The sequence below is a fragment of the Toxotes jaculatrix genome, chromosome 9, assembly GCF_017976425.1.
Source record: "Toxotes jaculatrix isolate fToxJac2 chromosome 9, fToxJac2.pri, whole genome shotgun sequence".
Lineage (NCBI taxonomy): Eukaryota > Metazoa > Chordata > Actinopteri > Toxotidae > Toxotes > Toxotes jaculatrix.
This window is the reverse complement of record NC_054402.1, coordinates 16939186-16961277: the sequence shown is the minus strand read 5'-3', so window position 1 is coordinate 16961277 and position 22092 is coordinate 16939186. Positions and strand designations below refer to the sequence as shown.

Genomic DNA, 22092 nt, shown 5'->3' with positions numbered 1-22092 from the left:
TGCACTTCGCAGAAAATGTCATTAGTAACAGAAAGTGAAATGAAGAAGATCAGCTGCTGATTATGCACCTTTAGGTGAACCACAGTATTTCTGCCAAAGTCAGATTTTCTCTTTTATTTTTCTACTGCTGACTTTTTAATTACAGTTTTAAGTACACAGTGCACACTGAAATACCCTTTTGTTATTATTTGTTCATACAAACTAGAAATAATGAGCCCACGTGCAACACAGAGGTAGTATGAAGAGAAGAGATTTTGTGTGTTTGAAGAATGTGTCTATGAGACAAACATGAAATCAGTCTTCCCAATACATACAAATAACTTTATTGTTTTAAATAACTTCATGGTTAAACAAACCTTACATCCAATACTGTAATGATCAATACATGGCATTTAATGGTCAGTGCAATAATTAATACAAATCCAGAGCATTCCTGATTGTTTTTGTGAGGATTATGATGTAGTCTACTAGACATGAAAAACTAAACGCTTCCTTCAAAATGAATTTGTGAGAGTCAAGTTGCAAAATCGGACTGTTTAAATACAACACAACTGACTCTAATTTCAAATTTTTCCAATAATGGTGCACCCAAACTTCTCGGTCAGTCTACATTACACCATTTATATGCGCACATTTGATGTGAAATGGTAGCTGAACATGAGATCAGAAATAAATTTCCCATGTCACAGCAGTAGCCACTATTTGGTAGTTGTACATTGTGTAGTAGTAGTACCTGCAAAAGATTTTTTTTTTTCTTTGTCAGCACTGTATTTAACTTTAGGGTCTGTAATTACATATGATAAAACATAATTAAATGGATTATTCCTTGATCTAAATCACATTGTAAAATTAAATCAGTGGTGGAAAGTAACTAAGTACTTAAGTACAGTTTTGACGTATTTGTACTTCACATGAGTATTTCTTTTGTTATGCTACCTTATACTCCATTACATTATAATGTCAAATATTGTACTTTACACTGTACTACATTAATTTAACAGGTATAGTTACTAGTTGCTTTCCAAATTAGGATTTAACATGCACAACGTGATCAGTTTCTAAAATATGATGCATCGTTCAGATAAATAATATAACCAACAGTATTAAGAGGCTGTTAAAGTTATCCACCCAGACCTACTACAACATTAATGCACTGCTTACATGTTAATGCCTTAGTAAAAATGGTTCAGTGGTATAATAAACATCTTCCGCTGAATTCAATATGGCAAAAATCTATTTATTTGAAAAAACAAATTATGCAGCGATCACATTAAAGGTTTACAAAAGTAGTAAAGACCAAGTTTTATTCTTTTTTGTGTAAACTGTATGAAGGACAGGTCTCTTCACTCTAGTAAAGCAGTAAACCAATAAACCAGTAACCAGTAACCAATAAAATGAAGAAGAATTTGTAATTGCAGCGGAGTACAGTCCCACTTGCATGTGCACAAGACAGGAGATCATCTGTGGAGAATGAGACAGACAGAGAGGCTTTTGTTATCTTGCACAAAGAATTGTTGAATGAATGTACCCTACTCTGTGTGTGTGTGTGTGTGTGTGTGTGTGTGTGTACATATATGTGATTGCATGTGCTCTGTCAATTTTTTTTTTCATCTTATCCTGTCACTTTCCGTAAAATTGATCTAAAAAGGTATTATATTTTGCACGATCAGTCTTAAAAGAAGCAACTGGACTGGACTTAAAGCTACAGGGCATCATTTGGATATTAGAGAAGAAGGCGATGCTAATTGATGCTACACAGAAAACGCTGCTTTGTTTGTTACCAAGGTTATACATGTGAAAATGTGCAGATGTATGGTGTGCATGTGTGTCTGTGTGTGTGAATAATGAGCTCAAGGGAGAGGTGTATGAGTATTATTCACCCTGTGTGAGATCAGTGTTCAGTGAAGTGATGACTGACCCTCCACTCCACCCACTCAGACCTCCAGAACTGTGGTGAAGCGGAGGGGGAGCAAGCCTGGACACAAATCTCCTCCACAGGCTAAACAAGGCAAAATGCCTCCCTGGAAGAGCCTGATGCAATGCCTCCTACTACAGAAAACTATATGGAGTGTGTGTTTGTATGTGTGTGAAGGACATAGATAAGACAGACGGACAGAGAGTTTGTGTGTCTCTAACCTGAGACTTTCTGTATATTTGGTATTAATTTGTTCCAGAGCTGACACTCTTGAGCTCTCATCATCGTCTTTTGTTCTGAAGGGTTGTAGCTCAGAGTGACATAGTCCTGGTGTTCAGGGGTGAATATGGGCCAGTCCGCTCCATCAATCCCTGGATTCCTGACAAAAGAGGAAAGCCAATCAATTCAGCTGTGGCATGAGGGTCCTCACACAGTTTGAGTGACTGACTGACTGACTGACTGATTAATGCGTACCCTGTTCGGGCAAAGTTGGCCCAGTGTTTCATAATCTTCTTAGTCATGTTCACTTCATTCTTCGTGTATCCCAGGGATGCATTCAGGGGCATTCCAAAGACAAATTCAATCTCATAGCCGTGCATAACACCCATCCATTGTGGCCAAGAATTGATTGATGACCGGTGTTCAAATAAATATAGGAAAGTCTTACCGCCGTTTTGTGAGTACCTGAAAAAGAAATGGACAATAGTGAGCCTTTTTTGCACTGCCCCAAGTCAGAGAAGATTAAACACAAACATATTGTATGTACTGGACTAGTCACAAGAGATGGGCATTGACTGTACTATTATTTAGAATGCCAGTTCCCAAACCATCCAACTGGAAGGGACAACTATAAGAAGAACTATAAGACCTATAAGTCCTTTTACCGGGAGTTGACTGCACTGACACAGCAAGGGTGTCAATACAGAGGGCTCTGGCAAAAATAAAAAGAAAATGTAGGGGTATCTACCAGGAGAGACCAAGATAGATCACTTACTATTTTAAGTGAACATCATATTTCTTTTGTTTACCTTCACTCCTCATGAAGAACAATAAAAATGATTGTGAGAGTGACATTCTCTCTCTTAATATTATAAACCACTGTGCAGTGTTTTGGTATCTTACAGATTTTCAAACGAAAGATCTCAGTGGAAATTCTGTTTCATCATTTACATTTTTAGTGTGGTCTGTTCGAATGTGTGCGGTTACATAGACGTACTTGGCTGGGACAAGATGAGACATTTGAGAAAGGAAACCAAGTAAGAGCTGCAAGACAGAGCCAACAAAATGAAGCCTACACTGGAGTCCCCCGGACTTCATAAAGAGGCTCTGACTCATTATTGCCCCTTCCCCGGGCACTGCACCAGAGTTATTATAGTTTTGTATTTTTCATTAGTTTTTATTTTTTTATTTCATTTTCAATTTTTGCTTTCAATTCTGTTTGGTTTCAGTTAGTTTCCAAAGTGCGTTTGCTAGGTTTGTTTAAAAGTGTTTAGTTTTAGTTTAGTTATGATGAGTATTATTATTTAGTTTATATTATTTCATTTTTTTTCCTCATGCACGTTGGGGTGTTGTTATTTATTAATGCCTGCTTACTATGACAACATACAGTGTTTTGAAAGCCAGGGGACAGTTAACTGCTAATACTGTTGCATGCATATTAATTTGTCCTAATTTGTCCTAATGAAGATAGTAGTTGTTTCCATAGTGTTAGTTGCAGAAATTTGCAGTGTTTATATTTTTTATAAAAAAAAAAAAATAATAATAGGGAGCAACGTGAGGTGCTACAGGCCGCAGCTGGACATTATTGAACACTAGGGTACTGGGAATCCTTCATAATCCCATTAGCTCATGTTGTGCATCTTCTGGTACAGAGGGGCAACATGATCCCATCAAAGCAGCCACTCATATGTCTTTAACGCGGGCCTGTTTTCAAGGTTGTAAGAAAACTGACACCTTCATTCTCAATCCACTTCTGGATTCTGAGTAAATCAGTCCACATCATTTTCCATTTTCAGAATGGCTCTTTACCTTTGAGCGAACTCTACCACAGGACAAACGAACAGATGGTCTCCAACCAGACTACCCAGAAAATCACGGTTTTTTGTCTTGTCATTCTCATCTGTCCAATCAGTGTAGTGGAAAATGGCCGCTTCTCTTGAGACGGAACTTGCATCTACCATTGTGAGGGCCACTCCTTGCAGGAAGTTACTCCTGGTGATGAGACTCTGACCGGTATTGGTAAATCCAGGCACTCCATAAACTAGGAAGTAGGTCCCTTCGTCCTTGTTTAAGCCGAGCAGCACCTCTTTCTTTGCGTGGTTACTGGTATTCAGCAGCACCTGCAAGGAAAAAAGATGATCTGGTGTTTGTGATGCAAGGAGATGTTTTTCAAATTAAGGATTTAAATGTAACTGATTTATCTGCTTTATCCTTGATACCTACATGTTGTTTTGGCTTCAGGCCACCAAAACTGCACTCCCTCTAAATTGACTGACTGGATTTTGCTTCATGAGAGATATGTAGGGAGGATGCCCATCCTTTCCATTAAAATTCCATTTTGAGATAGACAGTGGGTTTTGAATAAAACTTTTCAGAGACTCCTTCGACCCACCAACTGACCATCTCACCTTTCACAATATCTAACTCTTTAGACAAGCTCAGGACTTTCCAGATGAACTTCTCACCTTACAATTAAAGTGCTCATGGAAACAAAGCAAATACTCCACTATACAAACTGGAAATCATCTGAGTTAAACACAGTTAATTCTCTCTCTCACTGTCTCATGCACATACACACACACATTCATACATTCCAAGCCCTAGAGAAGCCCTTAAAGATAAGCAACCAGAACAGACTTCTGTTGTAAATTACAGCACATTCCATAGTAACAGATACTGATGTTTTCTCTTTAGTTAAATACATGTCTGAATTCACATGAACTAACTGTTGAACTATTCAGTATTCCAGTCAATATTACACTTTTTATTTTTTTTAAAATGAAAATCAATTGAATTCCTATGTCTGAAGGTATACCTTTGCAGCTCTGTTATATATCTTTGTGGTTTTTGTGCCTTGGAATATGAATGAGTTAATATACTAGACTGTAGGACTGTGCTTTGTTATATTTTTAATCAAAATAGTTTTTAGTTCCTGTTTATCTATTAACAGTACTGAACATCATCATGATAGCTAACCTGTCCTATGCCATTCTGAATAATCTCCTGATGTGCTGCACTGTGACCATTGTGATCACAAATATATACTTTTCTTCATATTCTATGTAATAAGCTCACGCATACAATTTATGTTTAGAGTCATTGTTGACAGACTATAGTGAAATGCTGATGCGTAAATCTTCCATTAAATTAATTCCCCTATAATAAGGTCAGGTCAGCTCCTCCTTTCTCCCTCTCTTGAAGCAAAGGAGTGGGCACTTATTGGAGGAAAGCTTTGGGCGTGACTATGCAGTAGATAAAAAGAGCTGCGCTCTTCACTTCAGAGTTTCTTTAGCACTTTGACACCACAACTCTTTTCTTTTTTGCAGTTTTGCTGTTTCACTTTTTTAAAATTTCTTATTAAGCTGAAAACAACCTCAGTTTTTAACTCAATACTAAACTGACTGAGCTCAAGTTTTATTTACTTCTGATTATAAGACTGATTAGTTTGGTTTATATATTTTCCTTCAATAAATGGTGGGGCCCCAAGTTTCAACATGTACAAATTTAAATTTAAAGTGTAGTCTGACTATACTACTGATAAAATAGTGAAAATGTATAAACACATAGACCTACTTCAGGTTTATCTGGTATGAAGTCCCCATCAACAACAGGGACAAAGGATAAGCCTAAGAGTGAAGGCTCTACGGGAATAGTATGTTGCTTCTTTGTGATTTCATCAGGATCAGCCTTCTGCAGACAAGCTTCCAGTTCATCTGAATGAGATGTGGGACACCCCAGTGTCCTTGCCAGCATCAGGGCCCTGGATATTGACAAAAAAGGGGAGAAATTCAGTTGGTAACAGAGGGAATAAAGAGGGATGTGAGAAAAAGGAAGAACAATGAGGGGAGGCCAATTAAAAAAGATGCAGGGGGAGGGCAAATAAGGGAAAGCAAAAGGGTAGGAAGAGTAGGAGGAGAAGTGGTAGTGGATGAAAGACTATGAACCACTGAGAAAGAGAACAAATGTGTTGGGAATACTTGATGGACTTCCATGTGTACATGTTCGTGATCTTGGTCAAATTTACCAGGATTATTTCATGTGACAAGCATGCCAAATTTCATGACAATCCATCCAATGGTTGTGAAGACATTTCACTAAAAATCATAAATGTCTACCCCATAGTAATTTCAGGGGATTGCTGAAGTCATAAGGACACATTATCTGGGAACCATGATGTCTGTACAAAAATTTGTAGTAGATGGAGTAATAAGTGGAAAACATTGGCCTGCGGGTGGTGGCACTGAAGCAAGGTTTAGGGTAGCAAGTCAAAGAGTAACAAAAGTCAATAGTATTCATGCTCAGGGCACCTTGAATGTCTGGTGGTTCTACAGACAAAGTCAAGGGATCACCGAAGTCGGTATGATTCTTCCCCTGGGGACCATGAATTTATGTGTAAAATTTTATGGCAATCTTTTAAATAGTTCTTGAATTATTTAACTCTGGACCAAGAGGTGGACCTACAGACTTACATATAATAGTGAAGACTCAAGGTGAAAACACATATACACCCTACCTGTTCCAGGACTCAGCTTGGCTCATTGTGCCCCAGGGTGCATTAGGAGAGCCACTCTGCATCACAGCCCTATGAAAAAGATTATGGCTCCCAGGGGACAGCAGGTGGAGGCCCACGGATCCTGACCCAGCACTCTCCCCAAACAGAGTCACCTGGAAACAAAAGCAATTCAAAACCCCACAGCTAGTTTTACTGGTTGTTTAAACAACCCCCCCCCAAAATCACATTTTCTGATTTTAAATAGGATCAAAGACAAAAACACTTTACCTTTGAAGGATCACCCCTAAAAGCAGCAATGTTATTGGCTACCCACTGCAGGGCTAAGCGCTGGTCCAGCAGACCCACATTGCCCCGGATGTTCTTGTTGTTAGGAAGAGACAGGAAGCCGAAAGCACCGAGTCTGTGATCGATGATCACAAGAATGAGGAAAGATGATAGCATTTAATTGAACATAAACTCCACTTTCATTTAGTCTCATAGATTCAACAGTAATCTAAATGATTAAAAAGAAAGCTATTGTATATAGTGACAAGGACCTTCCTGTTTACAAATAACTTTGCACAACTTTAAAACCAACTACCATTTTTTGATAAGTAGGTAAGGGTCCAATGTCACAACTCAGGCTAAGCTAGATAGCCACCTCAATGTGTTGCCAGTTATATACAATAACTATAACAACTCATTAAAAGTATTTTATATTTTCAGAATACATCGGTTCTTACCTGTAGTTCATTGACACTACAACAACATCTTCAGATTTACTCAAGAAGCGTCCATCATAAATGTCCAGAGAGGACGTTCCCATAGCGAACCCGCCTCCATAGATCCAGACAAGGACAGGAGCCAGTTGCTGAGGCTGGGTTTTATTGAAAGGTGGGGACCAGACATTTAGATACAGACAGTCCTCACTTAGAGGAGTGTTTGGGTTCCACATCTCTGCACCTTGGAACCCTGGCAAGAATAATCAAATTAATCACTGTCAGCAGAAACTGATTCGGACTGCATTCTAGCGCAATTCTACTCTTATCTCTGTTCCTGTAGGTCTTTAGAGGTAAATATAATTTCTGAGATCTGCAATAAATTAAAGTTCAACTTTGCTATGGTACTTTATTACATGCAATATTTTGTGTTAGCTGAATTAACTTAAATGGTTATTTATGACTAATACCACTCAAACAGTTACAGCAGTAGTAAATAATTAATGCCTGGCTTGTTTTTCCTTTTCATGAGCATTGACTTGTCCCAAGCAGTCTAACATCATTGCTGCTGTCCATATCTATTTGTGCTGTCATATCTATATTTAGAGTATGTTTTAGGCATTTTGTCTTTACATATGCCTGGCACTGGTTGTAGCTGGATTCCAAACAACCCCTGACAGTTGGCTGTCTGTAAACAGTTATGTATGTGTGACTGAGCCTGAACTGATGTCTCGGGTTGGGAAATAGTCTGTATTATAGTCTGTATTAAATTCAGTATGTGTATACAGCAGTGAACCTGAAGGTGACCTTTTAAGGTCATCTTTCATTCAAGAATGTATTCAGATAGACTCCTTTAGAACCTTGTCACTCTTTGGTCATCCCTGTGTGACACTAAACCAGATTCAACTCCACCTTAGTCAGCAAAGTTTCAACTTAAAGAGGCCACCCATTGAAGACCAGTTTACTAGTCATGTTTAGTATCACTAAGCTCAAAATGTTTTTCGTGTTATAAGGTTTCAGAGCTTGGATGATTCTAAAAGGGACTAAAAGTCAGGATATTTTCTCTTGTGAATCCCCCAAATTTTTATGGCAGTTTGCATGAGGGATAAATAAATGTTTGTAATGATTGTGCTTACCTAGGACTGTGATTTTATTGCCACAATTCATTAGCTCATTCCGAGTGTTCAACACATGAGCATAGTCTGATAAAATTCCAAAGGCCTGCTGAGTAGTTGAGTGCTCAAAAGTAAGCACTTTTTTCACCATTCATGGGGAACACGTTTATGCACATACACACTACATCGTACTTTGATAAACTACTATGATAAAATTCTGTGTAACTGGCGATAAAACTAGTGGATGTTACACTATCAAATGACTCACAATTAAGTAATGAGTAATGATATGTCAAAACACTGGGTGGGACAGAAACCCTCTTCTGATACATGCTGTACACAAACATATTTTTTTTTTTTGCAGATGAACTTATAATAAATTATTTTTTCCCCCAAAGATAATAACTTGTGTACATATTCTATAAATGAATGTTGCTTGCACACAGTCATTTGCACAGAATAAAATTTTGTTTGCACAAATTAAATAAATAAAACTAACTGTCTGCTAATCAGCAGCTGATTGGATGTTTATCAGTAAAATAAACTCCAAACGGTAGTTACAACCATTGACTTGGATAAGCCAGTTGTAAGCCATCGATAGGGTAAGCCTCAAAAATGAATAAGTAAAACTGTAGTAACTGAAGTAAAACCTTTTTTCTTTTTTGTTGGGGAGTAATTCTGGTGGCTGTTACAGTGATAGCTGAGAGAAGCTGTAACTAACAGTTATTTTACAACTACAGAAATTGCTAACCTATCTAACTTAGATATTCATGTTCTGAATTTTGGGTTGGAATGGTTGGCTTAGCTGGTGAGCCTAGTTAGTTGACGTAACATGAAGATACTTCGACTGAACTAATGTTAGTATCTAATGTGGCTTGGTAGCTGTTCATACCTAAAATCTTTGCTGATGAAAACCGTTGGTCAAAGTGAAAAAGGCTGTTTGAAAATGCAGTTGAGAGCTTCCTTTGTTACCACACTGTGCTCTGATTTAAACACAGTACGTTTCTCCACCGCTACCTTCTCCAATTTTGACATTACCATTTTGATATTACCAAAGGAAATGACAGGTCTCGCTGCTCTTCTCGTGATTGGTCAGCTGTCGAAAAAAACTGCTTGATGCCAAAGCTACCCCGCATTTGAATATTTCACAGTACATAGTTTATGTGGGAGCGTGTGTGCATGAATGCATATAGTGGTATACATTACATGTATGCATTGTGTCCATCCGTGTAAACATGTATCCTACCTGGAAAGGCTGCATCTCTCAACTGGTAGCAGGACTTTGGAAATGTGGTGGCATCTCTCACCCCTTCCCATCTCTCTACTGGCTCTGGCGCTCTGAATCTCAGTTTTCCTAGAGGTGGTTTTCCATATGGAATTCCAAGAAATGCTCTAACATCACCACCGGGCACCGAGAGCAACTTCCCTTGAACTTTGCCATGCCTAGTACTGATTACAAGGTCATCGTGAGTGGCAGGTGAAGCAGTCAGGAATTGAAGCAACAGAAGAGAAATGGCAAAGTATGTACGGGGAAAGTCTGTCGCCATGGGAAATCCTGGGGAGAGAAAAACACAAGCACACACACACTTTAATTATTATTATTATTATTTATGTATTCAAATGTAGTTTGTTAGATTGGAACATGAAATAATTAATATCATAACTGACTTCTCTAGCACAACACACATGGCCTTAACTCTGCTCTATCACTAAAAAGATCTGCTTTCATAGACACCCTTTGTTCCCTTTAACAACATAAAACTTATTGGTTTAGACTTTAACTTCATGTCCTTTGGTCAGGTTTCATGGAACAGGGTTCAAGGATCCAGGGACCAGATTAATGGTCTAGATTAATTACTTTTACTGTACAAGGCATAATTCGATCATTCAGACGCTAAGTTATGTAAAATATCGACGCAAATAACTTTATTTGCGCCGTGCAATAAAACAGTTGGCAGATCGGTTTCAACCCACACCTTTAGCAAAGCAAATTGTGTGTCAAAGGTCCAGATTACAAAATAACACAACAGAAGGGCGTATGTGTGCGTCTCTGTGTGTATCAGAGAGAGTACGCGGCGGGTGTGGGGGGTCATTGCAAGTGTGTGTCACTGAAGAAGCGTCTTATTATAATCCTCAGATATTTGGAAATATTAAGGCCGTTTGCAATTGACTGCTGACTCGTGAAGCCGCTTTACTTTCAAAAGCCATAGACTAAACAAATAGCAAAGCAGAGTAAAAAGAAAGAAAAAGAAAAAAAAAGCCGCTCACAGCTGGATAATAAGGAGACGCACGCGCGCACGCAGGGATTCATACAAGCGACTAAGTAAAAAACAAAAAAAAAAAAAAAAACATTTCCTGATAGTGAATCTACGAGGATAACTTTATCAAAAAGCTTTACAGGCGTCTTACCTTCACAGCTGACGGTTTGTGTCTGTCTGGAGTGAATGAGGACACAATAGTGATTGGGTGAATAAGGCGTGGTTCAAAATCCCTCTGTCCAGCGTCTGCTGGGCTATCCCTGTCCGCCACCCACAGCTCCTACTGCTGCTGCCACTATAATGTAATATCAGTGGAATCACTGGTGGAGGAGGTACACGGATCTTTTACTTGAGCAAGTAACGGTGCAAAAATGCAAGAGTACTCAATTACAAATAGAAGTTCTGCATTCAAAATCGAAATATTATCAGAAAAATGTACTTCAACTAAACGTTCTGGAGAAAATGCGCCCTGCGACTGTATTATTATTACTATTAGATCGCCAATACTCACGCACCAGGCATTTTGCTACAGTATTGTACTGTACTAGGTTGAGGTGGAGGTAGTTGATCTGGTGTGTCATGAGATGATGAATAGGGGAGGAAAAAAAAAGAAAAGTAAGTTTTGCAACGAACTTTTTTTTTTTTCATATATTGGATAACTTTATCTCTTTTGGTGCCAAACAGCTATTTAGAAGTCACCACTGGATCAGTTTAGAGGTGAGATCTCTCTTTAACAACCCAAAGACATCTGGAACATGGATAGGGGACTCACCCAAACACTTCTAAGTAAGGGTTCTGAAGTCAAAAGTTTTGGAAACTCCTAACGTCATTAATAATGCACTGTATTTTAAAAATTGCTTTATTTTCTCTGAAAAAGAACTAGTAACTATAGTTGTCAGATAAATGTACAGTGTTTCCCACTGAAATGTACTGGAGCATAAGTATAGAGAAGTAATGCACAAGTAAAGTACAAATACCACTAAACTGTGCTTAAGTTACAGTACTTAAGTAAATGTACTTAGTTACTTTCCACCAGTGCCAGCAATGAATCGCTAAGGGTTCACTGGCTCTCTCCAGGTCAGCTCAGCAGGACACACAGATGACTGGCACAGGGCCAGAGACAGTCATTTTCATTATCTTCTGGTCAGCAATTCAGCAACAATAAACAAGAACAAGAGAATTATACAGAGTTGAACACAGGGGTGCATTTTGAATCAGTCACGGTGATGGGTTTATTCAGAGCAGAGACACGTGGTTTTGCAGAGACACAGGTCTCCGTGTCACCACATACCAACCCTGTCTCAGAGAAATTCTGCTTATACTCTCTCAAATACATTGTACATGACAAAATATTGTCGTCTGAATTATCCTTTTTGATAACTTCATGAGAAAACATTTTTTAATTAACATATCTCAATAAAATGTCTTTTTGTGTCACCCTGACCTCCTCCCCAAGACCTGTGAACTATGAAAACGTAGCACTCCATTCACTTGGAAAAAAAAGACTGCCACTTATCATAATACATGTAAGTCTGAGTTCCATTTTGTGCTAATCCCTCTATCTTTCTCTTTTTGTTTCTCTTATTTTTATTTGTATTTAGCACTTGGTAAAAAAGATGGCTCTGGCTTCACAGCTCATGGTTGGCAGTAAACTATAAGTCTTATCTAGGTTGTTAATTCTAGGTTGACTTAGCAGTACTAATTAGTGATGAATTAGATTGACCTTATTTTTGATTGAGTTTTTATTTCTCCTTGATTGTGCAGATATATCTGTAGTGTTTAACCTGAAATACACCTAGACCAAGTGGACAGGGAAATCCAGACCTGTTATCCACATGCATTTTCTTCCGTGACCTCCATGAAAATGGTAGTTGATTTGGCCTGATAAGACTGAGCCTGGTTCCTCCTCATTATACCACTTCCTGTTTCTGTCCCCTTGTTTGCTTATTCTGTGTGTGGCTTTTTTGTCATCTTTGCTTTCCTTATCCACTTATCTGGAGGCCAAAGCTGGACAGAAAAGTAAACTTTTCTTTGGAATTTCTAGGGCTGTGAGAATGAGTGTGCATGAGTTTTGAATGCTGGCTCCGTGTGTCTGTGTGTGGTTAAGTGACTATGTAGCCTATGTGTGTTTGTTTATATGTGTGAGAACTTTCCCATTAGTTATGTATGCCTGTATTCATGTTGTTTGTGTGCATGTATTCATGTTATTTGTAGTATGGTTGGATTAACAACAAACAACAGCCTTACTGGGACTCTGATGCGGTTTTCTTGGCACAACACACACAGACTGAGGTGCACAGGTTAAAGTCTGCCTGATTAATGATTATGTTCACTATCATGGTGCACGCTGTACATAGACATAGACCATAAATTATAATCTATAGCGCTGATGCCCAGCTTTACCTGGATTTCACACCATATCTAATGAAAACAAAGCCATTGAAGTGCTACCTTGGAATGCATTTGTTGTAGTAATAAAGCTGGACCACATTTTTTTTACTGAAACTTCTCCAAGTACTTTTAAGGCAACAATGGCAGTGTACAGGTCAGCTACTGTATGTTACAAAAATAATGTTAGAATATGCAGTATATCAGTGAAGTAATACTCAAAAATGTTTTTTTCAGAATTGTCATTATTTTATTAATTATGTATCTGCATTTGCTAAAAATATTTTCATATAATTAGTGTTTTATTTTTGCTTTAAAGTCAAACTTTAGTTATGGAAAGAATTGCCCCCATTCCCAGGCAACAGAGTATCACATGTCTCTAAAGAAATAACTTCAAAACCATAGGAAAACATTCAACCCCTTTCTCTATGCAAGGACCTGTTTTCCTTCCTCTGTCTCTCTTTCTTTCTCTCTATACTCTGTCTCTCCAGAAGCCAGTTGTAACAGTTGACATCAACCCAAGAGAAAGGAAGCCATGGGAGGGCTGACTCTTTAGAGACATGTACAGCTCAGTAGGGGGTGTTGGACAGATGCACAGACAGAGGTGGGAAGAGAGACTGAAAGATAGACAGAGAAAGACAGCAAACAGTTTGTTTGAGAAGAGAGACAGCACAGTCTTCAACCTAACCACACACCATCAGGGATTAGGCAGTTAAAGGAAGAAATGACAGGGATTTGATAGGAACCTTTGAGAGAATGTTTTCTCTCTCTCATTCTAAAATAGGCTTGGGACTGGAATGCAAAGCCCATAAACACACACACACACATACAAATACAGACACTCAGACAAGTTAATTCCACCCATGCCCTTTTAATGTCAATCTGCTGTTATGAAGGCAGGGATAAGCAGTAAAAAAAAGGGGGGAAAAAAGAAAGAAAAAAAAACATTTAATTCTTTTTTTGTGTGTAAGCTTGGAGCAATGAGATAGTAAATATCCAATCACGGTGTCACAGAGAAGGATATTGGTTTATGTCATGTATAATTCCCTCGAAGCACAGGCAGACACAAGTGGCTTTTTTGCCACTGGTTTATTTGAAGGCTTCTCTCCAAAAACTAAACACATAGTATTGATGAGAAAATACAGAGACCACGTTAGCTTAACATAAAAACAATAGCATGCACATGCTGCGAAATAGCATTTTACCAAAGTAAAATATAAACAAACAAAAACAAAAAACCCTGTGGGCTGCCTGCTAGGAAATGAGAGCAGCTTTCGAGTTTTATAGGAGAGATATATAGGATATATAGGATATATATATCCATAGGAGATTAGCAATTATAGCAACAGTTAGAAGGGAACAGGAAAGTAATGAATGTGAGACAGCTGGTTAACAGGTTGCAGAACACACCATATTGGCCAGGCAGCAAAAACAGCACGTCAGCAGCATCGGCCTCTGCCAATGTCTAAACTGGATCCATTCAGCTGCCGTGCTGCTGACGGAGTGGACACGAAGACTTGCAGGTCAAGCTAACACACATGAAGTGGGATAAATTGTGTAACTTGGGTGGACTGTGCACATTTCCATCACCAGAAGATGCAATGGACAAGTGAAGAATGGCATTGAAACTTATCCAACAACCAACAAATCTTTGCACAGATAGTGACTCATTTTTCTGTCTCTCTCTCACCATAATTTACCTAAAAGCTTCGACTACAGATTAATTTAAGTGAATTTGTCCTTGTTATATAACAGTTGCAGTGGCACAAGTCAACAGAATGAATGTTTATAGTAAGAAGTGTGAAAGAAGTGCAAGTTCTGTCTGCTGACAGATGGGAGGGACAGGTTCGGAAACCCAGGAATGAGTAAGAAAAAAATATAGATATCATATATTGTCAAATAGATGACAAATTGTTATAAGTCCTACTTGCAGTCCTAACCAAGTTCCTTGCTGTGGAAATCTTCTGTTCTGACTAGCTTGGCCTTTTCCTGCAACCAGCATTATATTGTCACCCAGGAGGAAGTGTAAAAAGAACAACTTAGAATAGGTTAGGAAGTGTTTAGAATTTGATTATTATATTATGGTAGATGATTAAAAGCCTGCTAGAGTTCCCAGTGAGCTTCCCTGCGTTTGTGACGGCTGGTGGTAGGAGCACAGCCCGGGAAGACTCAAGCGCAGACACACAGGCTGGCTGGAGAAGTGAAGGACCTTTAATAGATTAACTGAAGAGGACAATGCTTACAGACAGACAGATGGACTGGCAGGTAGACAGGTACAGACAAGAGGTAACTACACACGGGTAGCAGGGACATAAGTCCACAGTAAGAGCAGTACAACGGGAACACACAGACATTAGCAGACAATCTAGCAACTGACTGGGGAAAGAGGACTGGTATAAATACTGGGGAGCAGATGAGGGAAATGAGCAACAGGTGTTTGGATGGGTGGGGAAGCTCCAGTGACTGGAAAATGGAAAATAGGCAAGCAGGTGGACAGGGAGACAGGAAGAAAGTCCAGGGACATCTGGTGGGCGGGTGGAGTATAACAGGTGACTGTACTGGGGGGGCAGCAGATCCAGCCAAGGGAATAAGAGATCCCATGACATTGTACCTCACCTAAACACACCAAATGTTAAGGTTTTGAATCTTTAATATGACTTCTTTATTTTAGATAAAGCATTCGAATGAGCTTAAACTAGCTTTAACTGCTTTATTAAGTTGGCTTGGGTGTATATGGTCACTCAAATATATTCCTCCTTTATCCTCCATAAGAGCAACTGAGTGCTCTCTCTCCTCAGAAAGATGTATTTGTCAATGATGGTTGAACCCTCTGCGTTTTTTTAAAATCCCCACCAGCCACTTAGAGCCGGATATTTAGGTCAAGCGAGTGTCCACTTTACTGATATTACTGTATGTAATTTCTGGGTAATTAAAGGGTTTAAGACCCAAAAAAGGAAACAGTCATCTCCCACCGCCACTTGAGGCTACCACGTCCTTTTTTCTAAGCAAGAGAGGAGTTTTTTTTTGTCTCCATGCAATCATGCATGACATCATGTCACTAAATAATAGGTCACATTCTTGGCTAATGCCCACATCCATATTTGGGTCAGGCTTCACTCTTCAGAGTAAGTCAACATGGTCCTCATGCATGTCACAGACAGATTACTAGGGATTTAGCCTGTTTATGCTACAGTATGCTGGTGGCTGAAAGGTTAGAGAAGTGTAAGTGCAGCATGACTGCAGGGTAGCAAGTGGACATGAGTTCTCTTTGTGTGTGTCTGTGTGTGTGTATGTGTGTACGTGTGTTTGTATGTGTGTGCGCATGTGCGTGAGAGGGAAAGAAAGTGGAAGGTACAGGATGATAGATTATACAACCATTTCAATGGTATAAAATTTCATTTGAAATCCTACTTTTGATTCAATCTTGATAAAACACTCAAGTGTCTTGCGACCCATTTAGTGTCCCATTGCTCCCATACCTACCCCAAAACTCACTCTGTCTTTCTCGCTTGCACAAACACACACACACATGCTCACTCATGTGCACGCATGCACACACAATAGGGTCTTATCAAGCTGCTGTGTGTCTGAAGTGTTGTTTTTATATTGCAGCCATATTTCATTTTGGCCTACTTTCTTTAAATTGCCTATGGGATTTTGTATGAGGAGAGGAACCATCATATTTATATATGAGATTGAAGGAAAAGAAAGCAAGGTGGGAGACTTGTTTATGTTCTTATTCATTTTCTTTGCCTCCTTCTTACTTTCTGTACACCGTCCTTTTTTCCCATTGTGTTTCATTTCGTTTACTCCCTCCCTGTTCCTCTCTTCCATGTGTCCTTAACACATCTCTCTCAAACCTCTGCTTGTCTCTCCCCAAGCACGTGCTGCTGTGTGAAGTAGGTTTAATTAAGGACTCACAGGTGAAGTGGGCAATGACACATGGAAACAGAGGAGCATAGGGGAGGAAAAGGGAGGAGACAGGAAGATGCGTTACACTCCCTGGGTGTTGCACAGTCTATTGTATGAAGGTATTTTAAAATGGATGGCCGAGCTAAATTTGAAGGGAAAAGTCTATGAGTTAAAATGGAAGTTTCTTTCAGAGAAAACAGGATGTGGTAGATGAATAACGATGTGGTAGATAGTATCCCCCTCTGCCTATTTCTACATGTATATTTCATAAAATGCCATTTCTTTCACCGCTGTTCATCACATTGCTTGAGTTGTGTTGTGAAATTGCTCCCTCCCCACCACTTATTTGCTTTCCTGCTGTTGCATCACAAATTTCAAAATGTTTAATGTGACTATTGTGCTGTAACAAATGGCAGCTCACTGAAAACATAGATCACCAGAGAGGGTGTGTGAAAGAGAGATGGAAAGACAGATTATAATCATTTTGATTCATTTTGAAGTTGACACATTGACTTTTGATTGATATCACTACGAGAAAAAAAAAAAGGCTCTCACACAAACACAAAGATGCACACACAAATACAAAGGCACTGTCTGTCCCTAGCACACACACACATGCTCAGACATTCATGAACACAATGCCTCTTGCTGGTGACTTTCAATTTGTTGCAGTAAAAAAAAAAAACAACTAATTTTAAAATCACTTTGGCCTTTGACACAGTAGATGCTTGTGCATAAAGACTATATGTCTCTGCTTGGTACATGTGTGTCTGTGTTAGATTGCATTTGTGTGCGTGTAATACAGTCTTACCCACACATGTTTATTCCAATCATGAAACCAAATTAAAACAACATAAATCTCCAGTTCAAAGTAGACATCAGTGAGAACAGACAGCGGGTGAATGCAAATCAAAGTACAGTTGTAGGTTTGTGAAATTAAAATGATACTGTATTCATTTCCAATCTTATCAGTTCCTAATGGAAACCACTGAAGCCACAAATTCTCCTGACACACCAAGCATAGTTAGTTCTGTGCAGGTGTATGTGTGTGTGTGTGCGTGTTTATGCAAGTGTGTTTATGCAAACCAGGCAACTTTTGTTCCTGTTAGCTCTTAGATGTTTTAATAAGATTTTTCACCAGTGAAAACAAGTCCAACTAAGGCAACTCTAATGACTACCGCGCAGGGTGGCAGAGCTCACCCTTAGAGATAGGGCTTGGAGCCTTGACATCAGGAGGGAGCTTGGAGTTGAGCCGCTGATCCTTTGTGTCGAAAGGAGCCATTTGAGGTGGTTTGGGCATCCCATTTACCTGATATGCCTCCTGGGCTCCTTCCTTTAGAGATCTTCCGAACACCTCCCACTGGCAGGAGGGCCTGGGGCAGACCCAGAACACGCTGGAGAGAGTTTATATCTCATCTGGCCTAGGAACATCACGGGGTCCCCCACAGTGAGCTGGAAAATGTTGCTGGGGAGATGGACATCTGGGTCGCCCTGCTTGACCTGCTGCCACCGCAGCCAGACCCCAAATAAACTGCTGAAAATGGATGGATAGATTACATCATTATTGCAGATATTTTGATAATCTTGAACCCTATCCTTGGGCTATTGCTGAAACATAAATAAAATAGGATATGAGAATTGTTTCTAAATACAATTTTGAATTGATAACTTTCAGAAGTCTGCTATAGAAGTATAAGGTCTTTTTGGGATTTCAGAAAACCCTGTGTTAAATACATCCAATTCTAGCTGAGAAAATGTGTTTGTTCGGGCTGCAGTCAGCTATTTTAACCATCACAATGCCATCTCACTGTCATTGTCTTATTGATCGGTTGCCAAATGTCAAGAAGGCAGGTCTTGTGTGGTGTGAACGTGTAAGAGGGCATACGCCAAGGGTGGAGAAAGAAGAGAGAGAGACCATCTTGCTGCTGATGGCAGGTAATATTTTTGTGGAGACCGCGGTGAATGATAAGTGATGACCCTTGTCCCCGAGGTATTTTGGTTTAGTTTCTTTCTGTGTCTATTTGTTGGCCTGGATGGACTGGAGCCGATGCCAAGCTTAGCACGTGATTGGAAACACAAGACAATAACCAGGCCAGTCTCAGCCACACTGTGAGTGTGAGTGGTGGTGCAGGATATGAGTGTAGCGACTATAGGGGGTGAGTCGGACCCTCCAGGGTTCAGGCATGCACATGTCTTTTCTTGGTATTGGCAACCAAGCCAGTAAAGGTTGTAGCCTTTTGGTAGCTGGTGAAGTCATAAAGACGTGGTCAGACAGAAAGCAAAGCAGATTTTTACCTTGTTTTACCCATTGGACTATTTGTGAACATGTTAATTCACCTACGAGTATTATGAGTATTGGAGTTTATGTGTGTGTGTGTGGCAGCTTAGCTTCTGACGGTGCACAGAATTCATTATGAACTCCAATTATTTCTGTAATTTCCCCCAATTCTCTCTCATTTCCCCTATCATCACTGTACATTTATGAAGCAGACTCATAAATTAATATTCACAATTTTTTTGCTCAGTTTGAAAGAACTTGTGTGGACATGCCCGCACCATTGAGTTGTGCCACCCCAGGCGAATCCATGCCCTGTTGCGTATTTCCATTGACTTTATTCTCAAAAATTCATCTTGTCTGTTTGAAGATACACTAAGCTCCCCTGAGCTAGGCTCAGTGGTTATTAGCTCCCCTGGACCTAACAGGCGATCATTTCACCAGTACTACCTGTGCTTTGACATTGTCCAGTGACACACATGAAACACGAAATGAAAAGTGGTGTCCTGTGTTAAAGTCTAATGTTTTGTTGACCCATCTGTCCACCCTTACCTCCTCCAAGTACAGACTTCCTATGACCACTAGAGGGCTTTGGCCATAAACATGCCATTTTGAAGTATTTGCAGAAAAGACCGACACTGCCTCACATGATCGCTAGTGGTAGCATAACTAAATAAGATAGAGTCTGTTTTTTTATGGGAGGACATTCGCTGTCAAAGACAGGGTGAAAGGTCAGTTGTCATAGAGGTTTTCATGACACAGTGATCATTTAAGCAGGAGGATAATGGCACACAGTATCAGACACTGTCCTGGAAGGCATCCATAGAATACACATATATAACATATATACAAAGTGACAGAATTAGTTGCAAAAACTAAGAAAAAGAGCTTGTGAGAGATGTTCAAACACTGCTTTTATTCTCACCTTCACACATCTGGCCATTTTCTGTGTGAGGTGGGTGTGATTGCTACTTTCATAAAGTCACAAATTGTTGGAAGCAATTTTGTACTTTAACATTTCAGATCATTATCAGTACCAGGGAATACTCTGCACTCTGATTCCACGAAATGGACAGCATTGCATAGAAGAGGACAGACTGTGTGTGTGTGTGTGTGTGTGTGTGTGTGTGTGCACAATCAAGGGACAGGGGACTGGTTAAATCTGGTCACATAGCAGGACTCTATTAATTAGACACCAGAGAAGGTTCATGGCTCAACAGAAGCAGCTAAAGCTTCAGTTATTTGGAGGTAAATAAGAAAGAAAAAGGCAGAAAGACAGTGAGATAAGAAATTAGAAAAAAAAATTAACAAGGGGGAGAGAGATGAAATGAAAAGTTAAGAGAGGCAGTGAGTTTAGAAGGGGTTGAGGTCAAGAATGAGAGTGGCTGAGATACATTACAGAAATGGAAAGGGTCTGGTGATAGAGTGATGGAAGTGACAGAGAGATACACAGTGGAAAATGGACCTGCGGCAGTGAAGGAAAGGCGGTCAGAAATGTGACAGGGAAAGCACTGAGTTTAGAAAAGAGAAAGTAAAGAAAAGGTGTAAGCAGTGAAAAGACAAAATACAGCACGAGAGAATGGAGAGGAGGAGGGAGAAAGGAGAAGTGAAGTTTCCATTGTTTCTCTATTAAAAGTATAAAACAAAAAGAAACATGAAAATAAGGCAGCAAATAAGGCAACAGCAAAGTAGTGTGTTGTAGCCTGCTTAACAAAGTGCATAGTACTTATGGATTGATTAAAATGATCTTGCCTGAGGTAAAATGATTAAAAAATATATAGCCAGTAGGATCACTTCAGGACGTGGCAAAAACATGCATAAAATATGGGATTGATGAAGGCCCAGACAGATTTATAAAACAGAGAGATTTATTATACATATCAGTACACTTCTTTCTTCTTTTTAAGACTCAGTTAGTAAAACAACAAACTATATAACTGAGAAATATAATGCTGGCTAATGAAAGGCTTGTAAAATATCAAGTAGCCATCTGAGTCATAGATTAAAATATAACTCTAATAAACGGAGCAGACATTCATCTATAAAAGTCAACTAGTAGAAATACAGCTTACTCTTCAAATAGCTTCTTGGGAGCAGACTGATCTGTTTTTTTCTGGTGGATTTGATAATGGAAGAGGGAGGGAAGCATTAGGGAAAAATACACTTCAGACATTTGATCACTTTTTTAAAGGAAACTGACATTAATCTGACATTAGTATGATTGTAATTCATCTAGATTCTATACCAGGTTTTGCAGTGATTTAACATCCTGACACTATGTATGCTTGTGCTGCTTAGGATGTAGTTGTTGTTATCATAACCAAAAAAAGAAAAAAAAATGCTGTGATTTTCCTGGTCAGGACAGTTTGAAAAGTAAACTGTCAAAAAGAATAACAAGAATGCGAAGGTGGAATTGAGGGGCAGGTGAAATGCATTTTACACGCAAGACATTTAGAATAAAAAATTTATTACAGATTTTTTTTTTCTTTTTGACAACACATTGCCACAAGTTGACTGTGTAGCTATGCACATACACAAGCATACACACAGACACTCAGCTTCCACTGTATCCAAACATTTTCTTGGAGTGTGTATTTGTAAAGTCATTTGTAACTCCCCCAGTATTAGCAAGGACACGTGGAGTGAGAATCACAGGGGGGAAGCCTGTCTTGCAGTGACAGCACTTTTCAACACAATAAAAGCTCCGTGCAAGATGCCAAAATGCAAGGCTGCATAATGTGTCTTCATTTTCAGCTCTGGAGAAATGTATATGAAGAATGGAAATATGGGAGGACACTG

General features: G+C 39.3%; 1 protein-coding gene across 1 annotated transcript; it reads right to left on the bottom strand.

Annotated features, from left to right (window-relative positions):
* Positions 1-307: 307 nt before the first annotated feature.
* LOC121187730 (acetylcholinesterase-like) lies at positions 308-11002 on the bottom strand. The gene is made up of 10 exons (XM_041047125.1): positions 10870-11002; positions 9707-10015; positions 7370-7598; positions 6915-7047; positions 6648-6799; positions 5708-5894; positions 3944-4254; positions 2390-2599; positions 2137-2294; positions 308-1461 (listed from the first exon to the last, which is right to left on the bottom strand). Exons 2-10 carry the CDS (start codon positions 10005-10007, stop codon positions 1349-1351), a joined length of 1794 nt encoding a protein of 597 aa, XP_040903059.1. The 5' UTR covers positions 10008-10015; positions 10870-11002; the 3' UTR covers positions 308-1348.
* Positions 11003-22092: the final 11090 nt, after the last annotated feature.

Bases quoted from the DNA above. Each gene is read 5' to 3' on its own strand.
- LOC121187730 (XM_041047125.1), bottom strand. From the start codon at position 10,007: ATGGCGACAGACTTTCCCCGTACATACTTTGCCATTTCTCTTCTGTTG. The intron at 7,599-9,706 runs GTAGGATACATG...TATTCTTGCCAG, and splicing joins GAGAGATGCAGCCTTTCCAG to GGTTCCAAGGTGCAGAGATG. The intron at 1,462-2,136 runs GTTAGAGACACA...CATTCTCCACAG, and splicing joins AAATATACAGAAAGTCTCAG to ATGATCTCCTGTCTTGTGCA.